The sequence below is a fragment of the Columba livia genome, chromosome 1 (assembly GCF_036013475.1).
Source record: "Columba livia isolate bColLiv1 breed racing homer chromosome 1, bColLiv1.pat.W.v2, whole genome shotgun sequence".
NCBI lineage: Eukaryota > Metazoa > Chordata > Aves > Columbiformes > Columbidae > Columba > Columba livia.
The window spans coordinates 204911944-204931279 of NC_088602.1; the positions used below are offsets into that span (position 1 = coordinate 204911944).

At 39.4% G+C, this 19336-nt stretch overlaps 1 protein-coding gene across 2 annotated transcripts in view; it reads right to left on the reverse strand.

Moving 5' to 3' along the window:
- Positions 1 to 19336, reverse strand: part of CDC123 (cell division cycle 123) — a 40888-nt gene that overhangs the window by 19679 nt on the left and 1873 nt on the right. For both annotated transcript variants that reach the window (XM_065050183.1, XM_005510303.3), the window contains exons 2-8: positions 19231 to 19302; positions 17152 to 17206; positions 16297 to 16329; positions 12893 to 12988; positions 12045 to 12151; positions 2601 to 2649; positions 886 to 961 (exon numbers count right to left, since the gene is read on the reverse strand). In XM_065050183.1, the coding sequence (XP_064906255.1) occupies positions 886 to 961; positions 2601 to 2649; positions 12045 to 12151; positions 12893 to 12988; positions 16297 to 16329; positions 17152 to 17206; positions 19231 to 19302 (488 nt within the window). The remainder of the gene's footprint in view (positions 1 to 885; positions 962 to 2600; positions 2650 to 12044; positions 12152 to 12892; positions 12989 to 16296; positions 16330 to 17151; positions 17207 to 19230; positions 19303 to 19336) is intronic.

Here is a 19336-nt window from a genome sequence, read left to right on the forward strand (position 1 = left end):
CAGTTTAGGCAGAACAACTCAATCTTGTTAATGTGCACCAGTCCTGTGCTACTTACATTTCTGTTCATCTTTAAAGATTCCATGGTAGACCGCACCAAAAATGAATTGAAACCCCAGAGTAGTATTTAGCCTGCAATTAAACCCCTCAATTCAAGCACCTGTATGTGCACTAGATGTCTAAGCTCCTGTTATAGTTAGCAGAGAGCAGTCAATACATCTAGAAGAGTATAATTCAGCTAAATTTACACTAGAGCTGCCTAAAATTCATGTCGTAGCCCAACCTGCCTGTCTTCCAGCTGTCACAGGTCTCCTGATGCACCCCCAGGCTCTTTGCACACTGTGGATAACCAGTTCAGTGCCACTTGAAACATTTTACATTTAGGCTTTTGAACCAGAGTAACAGACTAACAGGTTTTATGACTAAGCTACACTGAATATGATATGAGCTCAGACACCTCACACACCTGTGGACATCATGTTCTGATCTCCCCAACTTTCTGCATACAATATCCACATGTGGCCAGGTTTTATCAGCGTAATACCCAATTGCATCTGTATTAATTCTGCAAGCTGCCTATGTTGCAATTTACTTCTGAATATAAAAGAGTCACTTACAAAAGAGCCTTTGGGCGAGGTTTCTGAATAAGCAATTAGAATTAAGAATATTCCCACTTTAATTTTCAGCATGCTGTGTTGTCAGGCTTTCAAATACAGTGGAAAGAGAACTGTGGCGTGCCGCATTTTAAATTGCAGGAAAAGGAAGAAAACATTAATTCCAGAAATGAGGTGTGATAAGAAAGAACTGTCTTCAGATTTAACTCTGATTCAAAGAATCAAACTCCCAAGAACTTCACCTAATAATTTTACCTTTAAGCAAATCCTTACCTATAAGCTTGTTTTCCTTGACGAAGCATCTGAATTCTGCCCCAGGAATTAGTTCACACCATTTGCGAAGAACAAGCTGTAGAGGGAAAACAAACGACAGAGTATATTGTTTGAGACAGGTAACACCTAACGTTTGTCAACAGGTTTACCTTCCAGATCTATAGTTCTGTTGTAATGATAAGACTCTGAAGTTATTCCTCACACCAGAAAATGAAACAATCTCAACCTGCAGTTCACATAATCATCTTAGCAAGTACTTCAAAGCATTTAGAGTTAATATATAATTCACAGAATCACAGAATGCTTTTGGTTGGAAGGTAACTTTAAAGGCCACCTAGTTCAAACTACTTTAAAGTATTAATAGATAGATTCAAACTGGACATAAGAATAAACATTTTCACCATGAGGACCTGGCAGAGGGTGCCCAGCCTCAATACACTGAGGCTTTGAGAGCAAATTTGATATATTGCCAAGCAACCCAATTTGATCTCATCGCTTACCCCGCTTGGAGCATGAGAATGCACTACAGGCATCCTGAGGCCCCTTCCCACCTTAATTATCTTACTTTCTTCCACTTTGCATGGCATTTATAACTGTGAAATCATTTACAAAACAACTTCAAAGTTACATTAATGATAAAGCACAGAAAGCAAACAAACAAAAAAAATGTTGCTGTACAACACATCAAATCTGCCATGGAATTGGCAGAAAGTTGTTCCCTAGTCAAAAGAGCTGATGAGCAGAATTAAATTTAACCAAATGAACCTCTATTCTGGTACACACCCAAGCAGAATTCTGTGACGCCTTTGAAGGCGCAAATCAGTTAAAATAAGGACACAAGATAGAAATAGTAACCAAACTATTATAGGACAGACCGCCTGGTAATTAAAGCATATCTCTGGCAGCTTCTCAAGTTCTTGCATTTCCTAAGCTGAAGTATTCAGATGGATGCATTATTTTGGGGGCCTCAATTACGGCTCATGGGTACTGGAAACTCCCAACACCTAACAATTGCAACAGAAAAACCTCAGTAATCAAAGATGACGTTCCTAACTACAGTGTAAACATGAAACTCTTCGTTTTGACTTTCAGATGTCCTGTGTTTTTAAAGGACATTAAGATAGTGCTTTAAAAAAGCAGGGCTCATTCACTTTTCTAAAGCCCTTTAAGCCCACAGGATGATGACAAATGCTGTAGTTACATAAAAATTATTATTAGAGACATGACTAGATGCTATCATAAAACCAACAGCAACAAGTATACAGTTTAAAACATCGTTAATATCTATGTTGCTAACTTAACATTTTAATCCAGTAACGAGCATATGAAACAAGATATGACAGACCACATCAGTTCAGGATGTCCCCAGCCACTCCATCCAGCTTCTCTCTTCATAACCTCAGCTGTGATATTCATAAGCAGCAAACTATCAAGAATACATGACTTTCAGCTTTTGAACTTGTCCTTCCTGGCAAAACCCAACAAACATGAGAGGAAACTGCAAGGAAGCTTCAAAAGTCCAAACTTGAGCTCATCTCTGATCTGTAATTAAATGAACTCCTTATGACCTGGAGCGCTTAACCAAGCCTCCCCATGCTGCCCAAGTAACACAACGAAAACAAACAAAACCAATTTTATAGGCACATGCCCAAGCACAAATGGCAGCCTGTCTGTGAGCAATTCATTTAAATTAGAAATCATGCAAAGACTCTTACCTTGTAGTCCAGGGAAGGGTCAGGGGAATCATCAGTGCAGTGAATGAATCTAGAAAAGTAACACACAAGCATCAAAATCTGCTTTTACATATAAGGTTTTAGCCATAGTAAGAAAAATAACCCCGATCTGCGAGTCACAAAAGCTACTGTTAAATTATCTCTAAGATGTACAAATCAGGTAAATTCAATACGTCAATAACAAAATGCCTTTCGACAATTATCGGGGGGAAGGAAAGGAAAAAAGAATTCTCCTCTATTCATCTAGTGCAATTTGGAAGCACTTAGAGTTGGACAGGGATGTGGCTAAAATGTGACTGTTAATTCACGGAGTTTTTGTAGTTTGAATCAACAGCGCTGTTCCTTTCCTCCTTATTGTTATGTTGGCATAACTGGATTCTCAAAGAACCAGGGAAACTTGAGCAATCTCATCTGGTTCCACTGCAGCACGTTTTCCCTTGTACTTTTAATGTTTAACTTCTAAACCACACAACAGAGACACATCACCAGGCCTTGCAGCAGCTCATTTCCATGAATAAGGGATGCAGAGCAGCACCACAGCGCTTCTGATTCCACAGCACAGTATCTTTCTAAACTAAGAGGCGTAAGAAATACTCTTACAAATCTCTTAAGAGTGGGAATAAACAAAACTATTCCCATAACTGCGCATGGTTTTGTTCCTTGTGAGTAGTGGGCTCTGTGTGCCACCTTTCAGGAATTATCAGGAATGGAGACAATTATACCCAAACCAACTTCTATGTACCTTTTTGTCATTTTAACAGCAAATCCTGCAATAGATGCTGCAACTTTCAAAGGGAATTCACAAAAGAACACGCATTTTCCTTCCAAGTGTACTCCCTGGCCTTATTGGCAACAAACTACTTGGATGTGCAGAAGAACTGCGTGAAGGGTCACTGCTGAGCAATAGTCTTAAATGGCAACATTTATGCTATTTCCATTTGGCACAGAACATGGTTAAGCAATCCAAAATTCTAACATCTCTACTATAAGCATTGCGTTTGCAAGACGTGGCAGCCCAGCCTTCGGTTTGAAGGGAAAAGCTATTGTGAGAGTATACAGCCAGCAGAAATAAATTTCACATGTTTTTGTTTAGACTTTAATATCTACTACATGCAGAAAAGGGTGATGGCAAGCATGCTTTCCAGAAGTACTGTAAGCAAACAGATCACATATATCTGTAAGCCTATGCAAACAGATAACATCCTTCAACTACAGTTTATATTCCAAGTAATTTAAGATCTGTCAAGGCAACGGAAACAAACTCATGAGAGCTTGTACTTTCGCTAGACTCAAAATTCCTCCCTTACTAGTATATATGCCTACCGTGCTCAACAAAATATACCCCCACACAAAACCAGTTATAAACTGTATATAAATAGGCAGTAGAAGTCTAGCACATGGACTTTTACAGTCCTTGCACACTAGGACCTGTATTACCTCTCACAGACTTCTGTATCTGAGATTGGTTTACCTGCCATCTGCTTCATTCCAACAACATCCAATCTTTTCCAGCAGTCAAAAACCAGCCTTATCAACAATCCAAATTATCCCCTGCTCAATCATGAAATAGTTTGGGTGACAGCTATGTGGGGAAGGATACTGCCTTGTTCCTTGGCGGGCAAAACGATGAATACAGACAAAAATACTGCAAAACATAGCAAGGTTATTTTTCTTGAGCCTTAATGATACAGGACTGCATACAAATGAGGAAAAAAAAATAGAAGAATGCAGCAAAAGACAAAATAAACTCAGGTTTTTATAGTCTCACTTTCCTTCTAAAAAGTTTTTATCAATAAAAGGACATTACTAACACTCCTTTTGGGGTGAAAATTTTGGGCAACTTGAGGTAGTTGCAATTTTATATCTTTTACCAGTAATTGTTCAGACCCAGCTGAATTCCTCTACTACATATGAACTCTTGATCAGAAGAGGCAGAAGGGTAAGCGGGGCTTCTTTAAACCGCGTCGTATTTGGGTGTGGAGGTACTTGAAAGAACAATCAGACAGACTTCATGAACCCAAAACTGAGAGACATCTGGGCTCTCTTTTCTGGAGCCTTTGAAAATTATCATTTTGAATACTACTAAGGCTGAAGGAATTAAACTCTACTGCTTACAGGCCTTGTGCTGTGGTCAACAGATTTAGACGTCAAGAACAGAAGGATCAAGGTCTCTTTACACGTAACTGCTGTATGTTAATCTCCAAATGCATAGACTTGACAACAGGATGTGAAGTCATTACGTGGTTCAGTTTTCAACAGTGAGAAAAGGTCTGTAAGACCTCCAGTATCTTTCCTGCTCATCAGCAAATCACTGCGATTATTCTGTGGATAATAAACTATTACAAATATAAGAATTGTCAAAGTCATCTCATAGGCTATTTTAAAACTTTAATAAAAATAAAACATCAAGGAGAAACTTCTAACAGCTTTTGAACTGCATCTTTATTTCTTGAATACTGAGCTTTAAGGGCTAAAAGAAATAGAAAATTCACGTACCACTCAAAAGAGAATCTTGTCCTACACTCTAAATTGCTAGGAAGAATGGGATATGAGTGAAACCACGAGAAAAAAAAATAAATCAAAGGCCTCATTTTCCACATCCTCTCATGTGAAACTTTCTACCTTGAAACAGGTTACACTTAAGTCTAAATGAACAGCTTCTGTTCCAGGAAAAAGGTCTCCCGAGTGCCGAGTCACATCTTTCTGAGCCAACACTGCCTCCTGTGTGCTGGTAGGAGAACACAGGATGTTATTCCTCCATATCTCAAAAAAATCTTGTAATTCCTTTATAATTTGTAATTCAATATTTAGAAGCATAAAGCTGGTATAAGAAAAATTATTCAGAATGTTAGCTTAAAAACAAAAAGGATTAAAACACCTGCTAGGTTTTAGGGTTAAATAATGTGCTTAGGAGCCTGGTGGGCTAAACCTCACTCGAGAGCAGATTTTCTCAACTGCTCTCAGAAACAGGAGCTTAAATTTTAACCAAGCCCTTTTATAAACACATAAATAAATAACTAAATAAAAAGCATTTCCCTCGTGTTCCTTTGTAACTTGAACATTAATACACTTGGAAACTTCTCCTTGGCCCCGTGGGAGTTGTTTCACCTGCACTCTTACCTAGTAGATCCTTCTTACCTACTAAATGTGGCACAGATGGTCCCTTCACTGTTCTTCCTGTGCTTAGGCAGGGTTGAGTGGCTACTTTTAGACTCTACTTCACGTGCCTAACCAGCTTCTCAAAAAGTTTTCAGGAAGTAACAGGTTGTGGCAGAATGCAAACCCCCCTCCCTCCTTCAGTATGGCACATCTCCCCCTTTGCTACTTGAGGCTAACAGCTTCTTTTGTTTGGCCCGGAGCACCCTGGCTCCTGCGACATTAGAAGAAGGGAGTGCCAAGGCACACTGAGCTGTGCCCAGTGTGGGGGATGTTTGGAGGCTTCAGGGGCACCCACAGCCAGTGTGGGGGTGCAGAGAAGCTTCTAGAGTGCCTACAGTCAGATCTGATCAGATAGAAACGGGATTCTCGTTGAGACTCAGCGCATTGTGTGGGTCTCTCGGAGCACGAGCAAGATGCTGCCACCGAGAGCCCCCTCCCCGGGATGGGGACCCCGCTTGCCTTGCCGCCACGGGTGTAAGTAAAACTTCTCGCAGGATTGCGAGTATATTTATACTTTCCGTGCACATATGCACGTGTAACTTTCCGTGCTCCATATGAGCGCATGTAAAATTAATCCTCGCACAATCGCGAGTGTATTTTCCTTCCGTGCACACTTGCACGCTTAACTTTCCGTGCCCAATACGAGCACGTGTATAAATTATTTCCTCGCACAATTGCGAGTGGCTGCCGAGAGCCCCTCGCACAATCGCGAGTGTATTCTCCTCCCGTGCTTCCACATAAGCACATGTAGGATTCCGTGCACACTTGCACGTGTAAGTAAATTAACTCTCGCAGGATTGCGGGTGTATTATAAATTTACCCTCGCACAATCACGAGTGTACGCTTCCCATACTCACTACAAGTGCGTGTATCTCTTTAAAAATAATCCCGCACCTTGTTTAGGCAAGTGTGTACTCCTCCGGGACTGGGGGACGGCTCCGGCATTGTTTTGGGTGAAGCCACGTGCATGCACACTGTGGACCGCCTGTTGTATTAGTTGCTGCCTCAATAATTTTCCTCAACTGATATCCGAACCTGTATTTAAGTCACTTTTGGAGTGCTAAAACCCTGTTTCTCACCGGTTTAATAAAAGTTGGTTTTGGACCTTGTTGTCCCTTAAATTAACCTACGGGGTGCCTCCGTGACACAGGTCCACAGCACCAGCTGGTTTTATCAAATACTAAAAGTCAATTTTCAACACCTACGTACTTCAGAAAACTGCCATTCTTGAACGTGACTCATTCTGCCCCTCTACAATAAGCCCTGCAAAAGATGTGCTCTGCATTAGGGTGCTTTTCAACAACATTGAATTTACAGGACTTCTTATTTCACCTCTACGGTTGTAATTATCAAACAACTGGAAAAATAACAACACTTGAGCGTTCAAAATCCCAATAGTAGCACCTGCAGATTTAAAACATCCAGTCTTGTCCTGTAGAACAGGAACAACCTCCAAAGTCTGAGTAAATAAGGTTTATTAGAGAGCACAATATAAGAACAAGCTTATCTTATAATGGAAAGGCATTACCATATTGTTAGGACTACTGCTCATAGTTGCCCACCTTGAGACTAATATAAATATATCTTAACTAAATGAAGTCCACACTTTCTAACAATGAGGAAAAAACAGTGTTCTAATCCAATACACTCAACAGGGCTTTAAAAGGATTTTTGTCCAGAAGTGGAGTCCTAATCACTGAACAGAAATCTCAATTAAAAACCAAAAAAAGTTACCTTTCTATCCCATATCCACAACACTAAGTTTTTGAAAGCCTGCATTAAAACCTGAAAAGTTCTGGATCACACCACCCATGAGTTTTTTGTGAACTCAAAGTCAAATGGAACGCTTACTTTGAAGCAGAAACAACATTGACTACATTAACGAGTGCATCCCTCTGAAGTCTTTGTTCATTTATACAAAATTAACAACGAGGAAAGTTGACCCATTATTCTGAACTTTTCAACCAAATTGTGTCAACGTCATGAGAGAGCCCAAACCTTTAAAGTAGTCAAAGCTTATCTAGTCATGCTCAGTATATTTGCGCTAAGACCATATTTTTTAAGGGTTTGTATTGACGTATTGCAAAGCCAAAATTTTCTTGGAACTTGAGACAGTTGAGAGTTACAGCAAGAGCACTTCCCTGACCTGAACAGTGTACAGATCGATACCAGACAAGCAGACAGAAAACGGGAGAGGAAGGAAGAGGAGAAGAAAGTGGTTTGCCTTAAGTCCCACGTCACTGGCAAGGCTGTATTAAGAAACAGATCTTCAAACTGCCTTTGCAAAGCCTCCTCCATATTACAACCCATTAAGTGGATTTTTAAGTTAATACAATTGAACAGAAAACAAAAGGGCCTACAACATTTCAGCTGTTATTTATGCATGGCAAGAAACTTTTAGAGCATACTGAGTATTACTGAAAGAAGTAGAAATTCAGTGTATTTATCCTCCCTCTGAGTAGCCGTTCCAAGGGATTTGGATGGATTATGTATCAAATTTTCATTTGTTCAGCACTTCATGTTCTTATGCCAGTTACATTTTTAATTTCTGCTTGCTAAGCACTGGGGAACTGGCAGCTAATCAATGGTATAATTAAGGAAGACCACTGTTCTGATTCAGCAATAATCATTTCACTGTTTGGGTGGGGACATTTTGTACAAATAATTTAGCAATCTGGAAATACCATGCACAAACTGGACAATAATATGTGCTTTAATCAAGTAAAACAAAATGTGCTTTAATCAAGTATAATATGTCCATAAAATATAAGATACATAGAGACCAAAGTGATTTTACACGTCACACGTGTTCCCCTGGTCCTAAGTACAACTTCCATTCAAATTCAGGGAAACCACAAGGCTGCACAGTCCATATTAACCCTACTTTCCAAAAACAAAGACTGTTCTGACAAAACTGATGTGAACTTCAGGTGAAGAGATCAGAGCATCCCAACATGTAGGAAGTCAAGGAAGGGAGCCAGGAGACCTGCGTGGTTAAACAGGGAACTGCTGGGTAAGCTCAAGTGGGAGAGGAGAGTTTACAGATCATGGAAGGAGGGGCTGACCTTTTGAGGAGAATATAAGGCTGTTGTCAGAGGGTGTAGGGAGGCAACTAGGAAAGCTAAGGCCTCCTTAGAATTCAACCTGGTGAGAGGGGTCAACGACAACAGGAAGAGCTTTTTCAAATATGTGGCAGATAAAACCAAAACCAGAGGCAATGTAGGCCCACTGATGAACGAGGTGGGTGCCCTGGTGACAGAAGATACAGTGAAGGTCGTGCTGCCATCCAGAGACCTGGACAGGCTGGAGAGCTGGGCAGGGAAAAATTTAACGAAGTATAATAAGGGCAAGTATAGACTCTTGCATTTGGGCAGGAACAATCCGAGGTTCCAGTATAAATTGGGGAACGATGACCTATTAGAGAGCAGTGTAGGGGAAAGGGACCTCGGGGTCCTGGTGGACAGCAGGATGACCATGAGCCAGCACTGTGCCCTTGTGGCCAGGAAGGCCAATGGTATCCTGGGGTGGATTAGAAAGGCGGTGGTCAGCAGGTCGAGAGAGGTTCTCCTGCCCCTCTACTCTGCCCTGGTGAGACCACACCTGGAATATTGTGTCCAGTTCTGGGCCACTCAGTTCCAGAAGGACAGGGAACTGCTGGAGAGAGTCCAGCGCAGGGCAACAAAGATGCTGAAGGGAGTGGAGCATCTCCTGTGTGAGGAAAGGCTGAGGGAGCTGGAGCTCTTTAGCTTGGAGGAGACTGAGGGGTGACCTCATTAATGTTTACAGATATATAAAGGGTGAGCGTCACGAGGATGGAGCCAGGCTCTTCTCAGTGACAGCCAATGGTAGGACAAGGGGTAATGGGTACAAACTGGAACACAAGAGGTTTCACTTAAATTTGAGAAGAAACTTCTTCACAGTGAGGGTGACAGAGCCTGGAACAGGCTGCCCAGGGAGGTTGTGGAGTCTCCTTCTCTGCAGACATTCAAAACCCACCTGGACACCTTCCTGTGTAACCTCATCTGGGTGTTCCTGCTCCGGCAGGGGGATTGGACTGGATGAGCTTTTGAGGTCCCTTCCAATTCCTGACATTCTGTGAAATTACTGCTGGTTCAAGGTAACACTCATGCTGTGAAATCTCATAGCACAGGAGCCAGAACGCATTCATTGCCTCTACCGTGAAGCCAGCACTGTCTGCGGAGGGCAAAGGGAGCACTGAAGCACTAAATATACCTGATACAAGATAAAACCTGACAGAAAATGTACTGATTTCAGTCTCAGTGAAGGCGGTTGAACCAACTCGTTCTACCGTATGAATGGCATCAACTAAGAGCACAGAAACACACGAAGAGTTGACACATCTCCTAAATAAAATAGTGCTTGCTAAACACTTGATTGTGTCCTAAACTCATTAGAAAGTGGTTAACCAAACAGAAATTCTCCAAGGAGCTTGGGATGCTTCTAGCCGAACCTCTTTATACATGAGGATAGTAGAATATAAACCCTGTATTAATATTCACAAAGGGGTGATACGAAGTGTGCAGTTCTTTTCGGAACCATAAGATGCAGTCCTGAAAAGGACACATTAAACTGTAGTGCTCTACCCTCTGAGCAAACCGTCCTCAAGGCACCTGGCCTCCCATTAGGGGAAAGCATGAAAAAAAGTTCCTTGATAAGGCACAAAAGTCTTTTGAGAATCAGTATTCACTCAACTTCAAAATGCAAGCTACAGATTTCTTGTGTCCTACATCCCTTTCCCTCTCTGTGATCCCAGACTTCTCAAAGCTCAGAATTGTTTTCCGAACGTATTTTTCAAACTGCCTTCTCACTCAAACATCTTCTCCCCTCCTTCTCAGTCTCTTCCCCTCATGCTGTAGGTTAGAAATAAAGTAAACCCAGCATCAGAATTGGACTGACAGCACTGCTAGCACTCCATAAATGCAGAGAGGATGAAGATGTTGCTACCTATCATTTTTTTTAATGCACCAACAAACTGGGGAAAATTGTTACTAGAGTTGCAGGACTAAAAGAAATAAGTCAGTTGCACAGCATTAATGCAATTGGTTTCACATTTTAGAAAAGACAATTCTTATCAGGTCATAAGCTACTTAACACAGATTGTGATGCTTTGTAACCCCCTATAAAGCACCTAGAACAAGGGCCCTGCATTTAACTGAGTCTCCTAAAGGTTGCAGTAATAGAAATAAGCACTGAATAATTATTGGAAAGCAATCTCTTGGATTGCCCTTTTTCTCTGAAATTCTGCTTTTCTGAAAAAACAATAATGGTACTAATAGTAATAAGAACATTAAATTCTAATTTTATTTTCTTTCAGAAAAAGGCTGTATTTCAGAAATGAGTAACATGAATCAGGAGGAAACTGTTCCTATATAATTAAGTACTCTCTTCATGTGAGCAGATAAAATAAACCCCAAGCACACCATATTTGTAATTTTATCTGTAACTATTCTCCCTAATCACAGTTTTCAGTGTGTATTTTTTTCAAGGGCTACAAGAAATTGGGTTCAGAAGGAGCCCTATGAATACATTAGCAGAAGTCTCAGGCATCTTCCAGGCAGCCACACAAACTTCAGCAACTTTAAAATTCAAAAGGGACATGGTAAAATTGCACTGTATTACCATGAGAAGTGACAACAATAAGGTAGAGGGCCAAAAATAAATGCCAAAGGGGGTGTGAAGGCAACAAACCTCCAAGTTTAAACCAACACTTGCCCTGGAAAGCAATTCAGTAAGAAGTGGTTTTAGTCCATAGTGTCATTTTGCATGTACCACTTTAAAATAATGTCCTCCTGTTTTGCCCTTCACTCGTTTGCATATTCAAATCAAGAGAATGAATATAACAACAAAACAGAGGCTGCTCCCCTCTTGTTGACTGAAGCGAGGTGAACAGTTCTGGTTTACTAGGTAAGTAACAAAGAAGATAATTTGCCTCACAATTCTCTGCACTAAATCGGACCTGGCATTTGTTTTTACACAGTGGAGGGAAACAAAGAAGGAGGGGAGAGGTGGGAGAAGCTTCAAAGAACAAACTTACTACTGTACTTGAAACTTATATTACAAACTTAGTACTTATATTACAAACTTAAATTACTGTACCTGAACAACTTTTAAACACAAATATGTATTTTTGTATCAGATATTTATCACTACTGTACAGTAAAGAGTAAGATCTTTCAAAAGAACTGAGAAGGGGGTGGGATTTGTTTTACTTGGTATAAATAGATTGTCTTCTAGAAATCTACTTACGGCTGAGTGAGGTCACGGGTAATGAAGTCTGAACTCTTGAAGAGGAGGAAGATGTCACTGAGAGCTTTACATTTCAGAGAACTGTTCATTGCTATCCAGTAGGCATCCTAAACAACAAAAGATTATCCAAAAACACACCTTTATGAGCTGGAAGGAATACAAGCTGCACATCTATCTAAATATTATGCAACATTTGAAATACATGCAGAAATATATATATATTTTTAATTTTGAGGAAAACTTTACTAGCTGTTACAAGAGACACAATGGTTATTGCTTTTCTTATGAACACTGTTGAAAGACCAAATCCATTCTAAAACACAAGTTTTTACTGTTTCCAGGCACTTTCTTGGAATGCTTGACTGAATATAAGTTTCCCTTGAGAATATGATATATAAACATTTGGGTGTACCCATCCTTAAGTTAGGGTACCTAAAAGTAACTAGTGAGAAGTTCATTGCTTTTTTAAAAAATGTGGGGTTTTTAATCTCTATCTCAGGCAAAGTCTTCAAGTAGTATCCTAAATAAGGAGAGTCTGTCCATCACACTGATCTGTGACAAGGACACAGGGTTTCAGGTAAAAAAGCCAACGCTGTCTTGCATCAGCCTCACCAGCAGCACCCCATCAAGCTCTAATCCATCCTGATGTATCCATTCATGTACCCATGATCCTAATCCATTCTGATGTATCATATTTTACTGACATCTTGTCTATCACTTGTTCCTTCCTCAGGAACACTAGTGTCTTCTACTTTCCAATGTGTTACGATAATACAAAACAAAACAAAAACACACCAAAAAACACATATATAACACCTATTACAAGTTTAGGGAGTCATCATTCTTACCCTTGGAGCACTCCAGTTAAGTTTAGGAAAAACACTCCCACCCAAGGAACTTATTGCTTCTTGAACTTTAGCTGTGAACTCAGGAAATTCTGGTGCCTGAACAAAGAACATCAACAACAATATCAATTTCAGTTAATCTAACAGTGACGTGTAGCCATCTTCTAAATACCATTAGGAATACGTATTGTCGAAGGAATAAGCATCTCCAAAATTAAGAGCCAAGAATCCTACAAAAATAATGTATTTGTAGAAATAAATCACTTAAGAATCAACTCGGACCTTCTTTCAATCAGAGAAAATTGAACAAAAGTTTCCAGTTCTCTCACTCATTACTAGAAAGATTCCATGAACTTCAGGGGAAAACACAAACCTTCCTCATGTTCAGCATGAAACTGCAACAGCTGGCAAATGTGCAAGTCAAATAAACAGATCTTAAATACAGACCTGATGTTTTATACCTAATTGTTGTATATAAGTAAGATCAAAGAAGATTTAAAAACAAACAAACATTCAAAAATACTTTGTTCAGAATTAAGCATCTCTTCATGAAAAGTCTAAAACACAAGTACTATAGCATTCTGTCAAAGGTATTAAGAGGTATAAAGTGATCAGTTCTGTTCTGTAATCATTCTCCAGCTGCATTTTGGAGTAAAAGTAAAGAAATAAAAGGAAATAAATCAACTCATAAGCAATGTGAGTGACAGATCCTCATTCAAGCTTTAGTTTTACAAAATGTTTTAAGCTATACTTTAACTAATCAGCTCTTAAATTAGGTTTTAAAGTAACTCCTTAACAATACATTGCATCAAAATAGAGGACACGCTGCCAAGGTATGGGTTGGACTAGAAAACCTTGTCTTGTAAAGAACATTGTCAATACTGTAAATATGAGATGTGGGGGGACAAAGAAAAACAACTCATCAGGATGCTATAAACTCCACTCTGAATGTGGTGCAATATATAAAAAAATCTGATTGCTGACCTTTAAAAATAATATTAAAGGATTTCGGGCATATGTGAAAGATTTTTGATGTAATAGGATTTATAGAAAAAAAGTATATAAGAACACCATTTCTGCCTGAGTATTTTTAGACTCAACTCAACACCAACTTCTAGGCTAAAGCTAATCGGTGTCACTCAAACAAAGCCCTCACAGCCACACAAGTGACCAAAAAAGTTCATACATTTTGGCTTCTCCTTTCTGCAGCTTCCTCCAATGCAAACAAAACCCCTCTTGCATTTTAGTCCAGTGACCCAGACTGAACTTCAAACATTCTGAATCTTTCCCTAGTGTGTTACTTGGTCTTCATGGGAAACTAGGCTTGAAAAACTGAAAAAGCACTTCTCTTATTTTACTTTATTTTCTCTTAATTTACTTTATTTTCAGAGCTTGGGTCAATTCTAGAAATCGTTCCTGCAAGAAGCAAAACTCTTCATCCACTGCATTCTTACCCCATCTCTTGTTTTGATGGAAGCCAGGAGTCATACTATGTATGTTATATATATATATATATATATATGTAACGCCAGCACATACTAAGCCTCTCTGGGGAAATGTCATGTCATTTGATTAATACGAATGAAGAAATATACACAAGAGGATAGCCATAAAGCTGCATGAACAAGCTAAATTCTAACAGTTCCTAAATTCTGAACGCCTGACTTTGCATCCATTAATATTAACGCCCTTTTTTTTTAAACCCATGATTTTCTATAATCCTATGTTCTAATTCTTCTTCAGAATACAGACACGGCAAGGGAAACAAGTTCTACCTGATGACTCAGGTGGGTCATCAAATCAGAATAATCACAACCACAGCCCACCCTACCCTGAGCCAAGAAACCAAGAGAATTATAACCTGGGATTTACCATTAATAAAGTGCAAATACTCTTGGCTGACAATGAATGCAGCCTCCAGGCTGTCCCACTATCCTTTACACATTATGTTCCCTCGTGTCTCACTGTTCAGCTTTCACATCACTACTTGATCCATTCTCATCTCTTGCAGTAGATCCAGGTGCAGCTCACCACCTGTCTGCGTTCTACACAAGCTGTTTATTCACTCTCTACATTGCTGTCAAAGTGGCAAGAGGTAACACTTAAAAGCACCAAATACTATTTTCATTCACTCGCTGACCTCAAAGCAGCCCCCAGATTTCAGGTAGAGAAAGCTTATTTGCCATGGATGGAGTCTTCAGAGCAATCATCTACCAAATTTATGAGATTATAAAGAGCACATTGTGAAATTCTGCTTTTCGAGTCTCCTTCTTTGACCAAATGCAGGTGTATTTTTGTAGGAACTAGCCACAGGCACAAACCATGTTCATTATTAACCGTTTTCAAAGTTCCAGGTTTGCTGGAAGACAAAGCCCTGCCAGTCTCTGAATAAACAGCCACCTTGGAGGCCAAAACATCCCTTTTCTTCCTCCACCCATTATTTTATTGCTGAGCATGATGCAAGATGCCCGAATCCTGAAGACATCCCAGGCCAGGCTGGACGGGGCTCTGAGCAACCTGAAGATGTCCCTGCTCATGGGAGGAGGGTTGGACTAGATGAGCTTTGAAGGCCCCTTCCAACCCAAACTAGTCTATGATAATTTACAATCTAACGCATTTACTTTATCAAAGCTTAGACACTTGAACTGAAGCTATTAGCATGTGTAAATCTGGTTTGTACTCATTTTAAAATCCAGGCCATAAACTCTGTGCCAGCATATGCACAACTCAAAGCAGGGGCTGTGTTTATATCGCACCTAATCCAGCGTGAGCAATTCAGCACTACGTTGAACATTACTGAGCTGATAGGACTGAAGTCGTAACATCAACGGCAGACAAGTGCATGAGTATTAAACCTGAAAACAACAGGGCAACATCAAGTTTCAAAAAGATGTAAAAATAGACCAAGGAAGCCTGTTTTGTATCCATCATGATCCTGATTCTAAGCCAGGCACAGTGCAAGGAGACCATAAAGACATGAAAAATTAAATAAAAAAAGAAATGTACTCAGGAGGAAATAATGGCAAAGGTGTAAGAGTAGAGCTGTGAAAATTGAGCTGCAGGAGCTTTGTTTCTTCTGCATCCAGTCTGATTAGGTAATTGAGAGATATTCAAAGTGGTGAAAATGAAAGGCAGCTATATTTAGAGCCATACTTCAGTTCATTTCCTATAGTCTAACAAGTGTCTGATTGTTGGGGATGAAGAAAAGTGTTTTATTTTTAGGTAAATAAAATTAAGCCATCAAGGCTTTTTTGAAGTCACACACATCTACACTGCCATCTGTCTAGAATGGCCTGAAAAACGTTAAATATAACAACAGGTATCTGTAAATGGCAACAAGTTTGTATCACAAGGTTGCAGGAAGGATATGGCTGACAAACCCATGTTAGGCTTTTACAGGACCTTACCTTAAGCGTCGTAGTATTCTCATCATCCGACCACTGTTAAAATAAGAACAAATCAAAGGTTACTGGTTTCCTGAGACATCTTTTAAAATTTATGAGAACATCAGAATCCACATGGCTTCCTACAACACCCAGATCAAATCACTGCCCTGAAGCTCCTGTAGCATAACATCACCACCCTCCAATTATTAAAGCTGTAAATTAAGACAGGAAAAACATTGTCTATTCAGCAGAAGTACTAAAGTATTGATAAAAGAAGACAACTATATATTTTAATTGTGATTTGTATCATAAACTCTGATATTTCAGAGCTCGGAGTCTTCGCTGTCTAAAGCTTGTCTCCAGCTCTTCCATCCTGAAACCCATGACTCATTAGTTTCAATTATATTTCTTTTTCCTCTGCTTTTTGTTCTTTCTGTCACATTGCACTTACAACACTTTTCAGCATCTTTCTTCTAGAATACCCTTCTGAGCTCTTATGGCCTCGGAAACTCTCATTGTTTCTTTTAATAGCTCCTCCAAATACACTCACTCCTAATTTTCCAGGCCATGAAACAGCATTAATTTAAATTCCAACATCATTCAACATTTCCTACTCATCATTACACAAGCAACTATCAAGAAGTAAAAAGTCTTCTGTGAAAGAGCATACAAACATTTTAAACCTTCCCTGATGTCACAGTATAAATAATGTTTAAGTTTTTCAAGGCAACTACTATGTGATTATTATTTTTGTAACAGTACTCTTTATTTTATTATTTTGTAAAAGCACTTTCCTCACCTATAAATTATACAGAAAAGGTTACACATCCATATTTTCCTCAAGAGACTCGACATTAAGTTGCATTTCATACTGACCTGTATTTCCTCTGCATTGTCACTCCCCTCCTCAGCATGACTTGGCGGATCTTCTCTAAAACAACAAATTAGCAGGAAAAAATAATTAAGTACTCAAGTTTGACTTGACCATATACATTACATTTCCACAATATCTACCAGACGTTGATTTCAAAATGTTTTGTAAGAAGACTAAGCCTCACAAGCCTTGACAGAGAAAAATCAGAGCAAGCCAGTAGAGAAGACTGAAGACTGAACACCCTGACATTAGACTTGGGCCCTACCCAAAACACTTTGCTTCTTTCAAATTAGCAGATAACTTTGTGCTCTGAAAACACCATAATCAAAGCTTTTCAACACTGTGTCAATCATTCAATTTAAATTATGCTTTGCCTCCATACTCCTTTTCCAAGTAGAAATGTACAGAACTTGAGTTGCTGATGTTGACCTGTGAATTTCTGGTTCTGAAATGAAAACACCCTCACACTTCACATGCAGAAAAGAAGATCCTACAGAAAGTGGAGACATAATAACTAGCTTTTTCTACACATTTGCCTGCTGTTGTAAACATCGGCCCATGTGGGAGAAAGCACTTGATTGCAAATATTCCCTTGAAGTTTCAGGTGATTATTGAAGTACTTTAGCCAATATAGCTGAGTGTGAAGATCTTGAAGGCGATCAAGCTCTTGAAGAAGAATTATTCACAAGACAGCATAGCAAACAGAGCAGGTTCCAATGCACGTCCCTGCCAGAAGCCAGCTCTTCAACAACCTGAGCCTCTGCAGTCCCTCAGTGCACTTCCATAGGGATTAAACTAGCAATTCAGTTTTTGAGATCCAGAGGTCAGATACCGGCTCACTGAAGATTAAAAGCGATCATGGCCTTGGCTGCAAGAAGATCACAATCACTTGTGGCTAAAAAAAAGTTCAATTCAGAGAAAAATTGGTTTCTAGAATGGATTTTCAATTGTAAACATCTTTAAAAATATAATTTAAATCAATTATACAGCTGTTCATTATTCCATTGAAGACAGCTGGAATTGTTTGTATAGTACAGCTGTAAAGTCAAATCCTCAGTTACAGCTCTTCTGAAGGCTGATTAAAAAATAAATGGCTGATGCTAAATAAGTTGCACAATTCTGCAGAAGCAGTTGACAAAACTACTTATCCAAAATGGTTTAAAAAACAATTCTGATTTTCTAGATACCTTTTCTAAAAAAATAGTTTTTAAATTAAAAAAGACCTCTCATCTTTACGAGGTGTTTAAATAGCTTCAATTTTATATAAATTGTTTCCTGAGAAATTAGACGTGGATCCCTTGCACTCACAGCCTAACTGGTTCCTCTGTTAGAGCCAAACGACCAGTTAGGAAATAACAGAGTGTGGACTGACTTCTCACGCTGATCATTAACAAGAGGTATGCATGCAACAATAATTTTACAAGAAGGTCATACATTGAGATTCTAAGCAGAAAACAGATAAAGCCTGGGTTCTTCCCAACTGTTTCTCATATCTATCCGCCTCATTCTTTTCCATCCAAAATCTTGGTATATGTGTACACACTGGACATCGAGCCATGTTGTAGGCGTGGATTACAGGTGTGTCAATGATTATAGAAACGCAATAACTACTAAGATTTTATATATAGGAGATCTTATGGAGAATTAAACTCAGGTAATGTCACTTCACCCCTGGATAAGGCTGCAGGGACGTGAATGGTGTGGCACAGCCCAAGCCTTTGAACTGGAGAGAACTGTATCAAAGCAACCAGACACAAATCAGCAGGCTGTGCACTGAAACCCGAGAGACCAGTAGAGTCCGCAACGAAAAAGGAGAAAAAAATGAAAGAACTGCCCCTATTTGGTCTAGAATCAAGCATACTAATTGGATTTTAGGATCTGCATCAGACACCAGCAAGTCAAGTTTCACTAACAGCAACAGTCAGCCCATTCACATGCTCACACAGAATGAGATTTATTGCAGCCAGTCTGGTCAAATTTTAAAAACACAGCTATAGGAAACATAATATGTTTATACAAAATAGTGCTCCAAATATAAAATAGCACTAATTCTTGGAGGGAGGGGGGAAAATACTCTTTACCTTCCAGAAACCACAAGTGTTCCATCATCCAGCAAATATTCTTTCACATTATCTGGCAGGGGAAGTATAACGCTGGAAGAAACATAAAAAAATCTTTAATGATTTA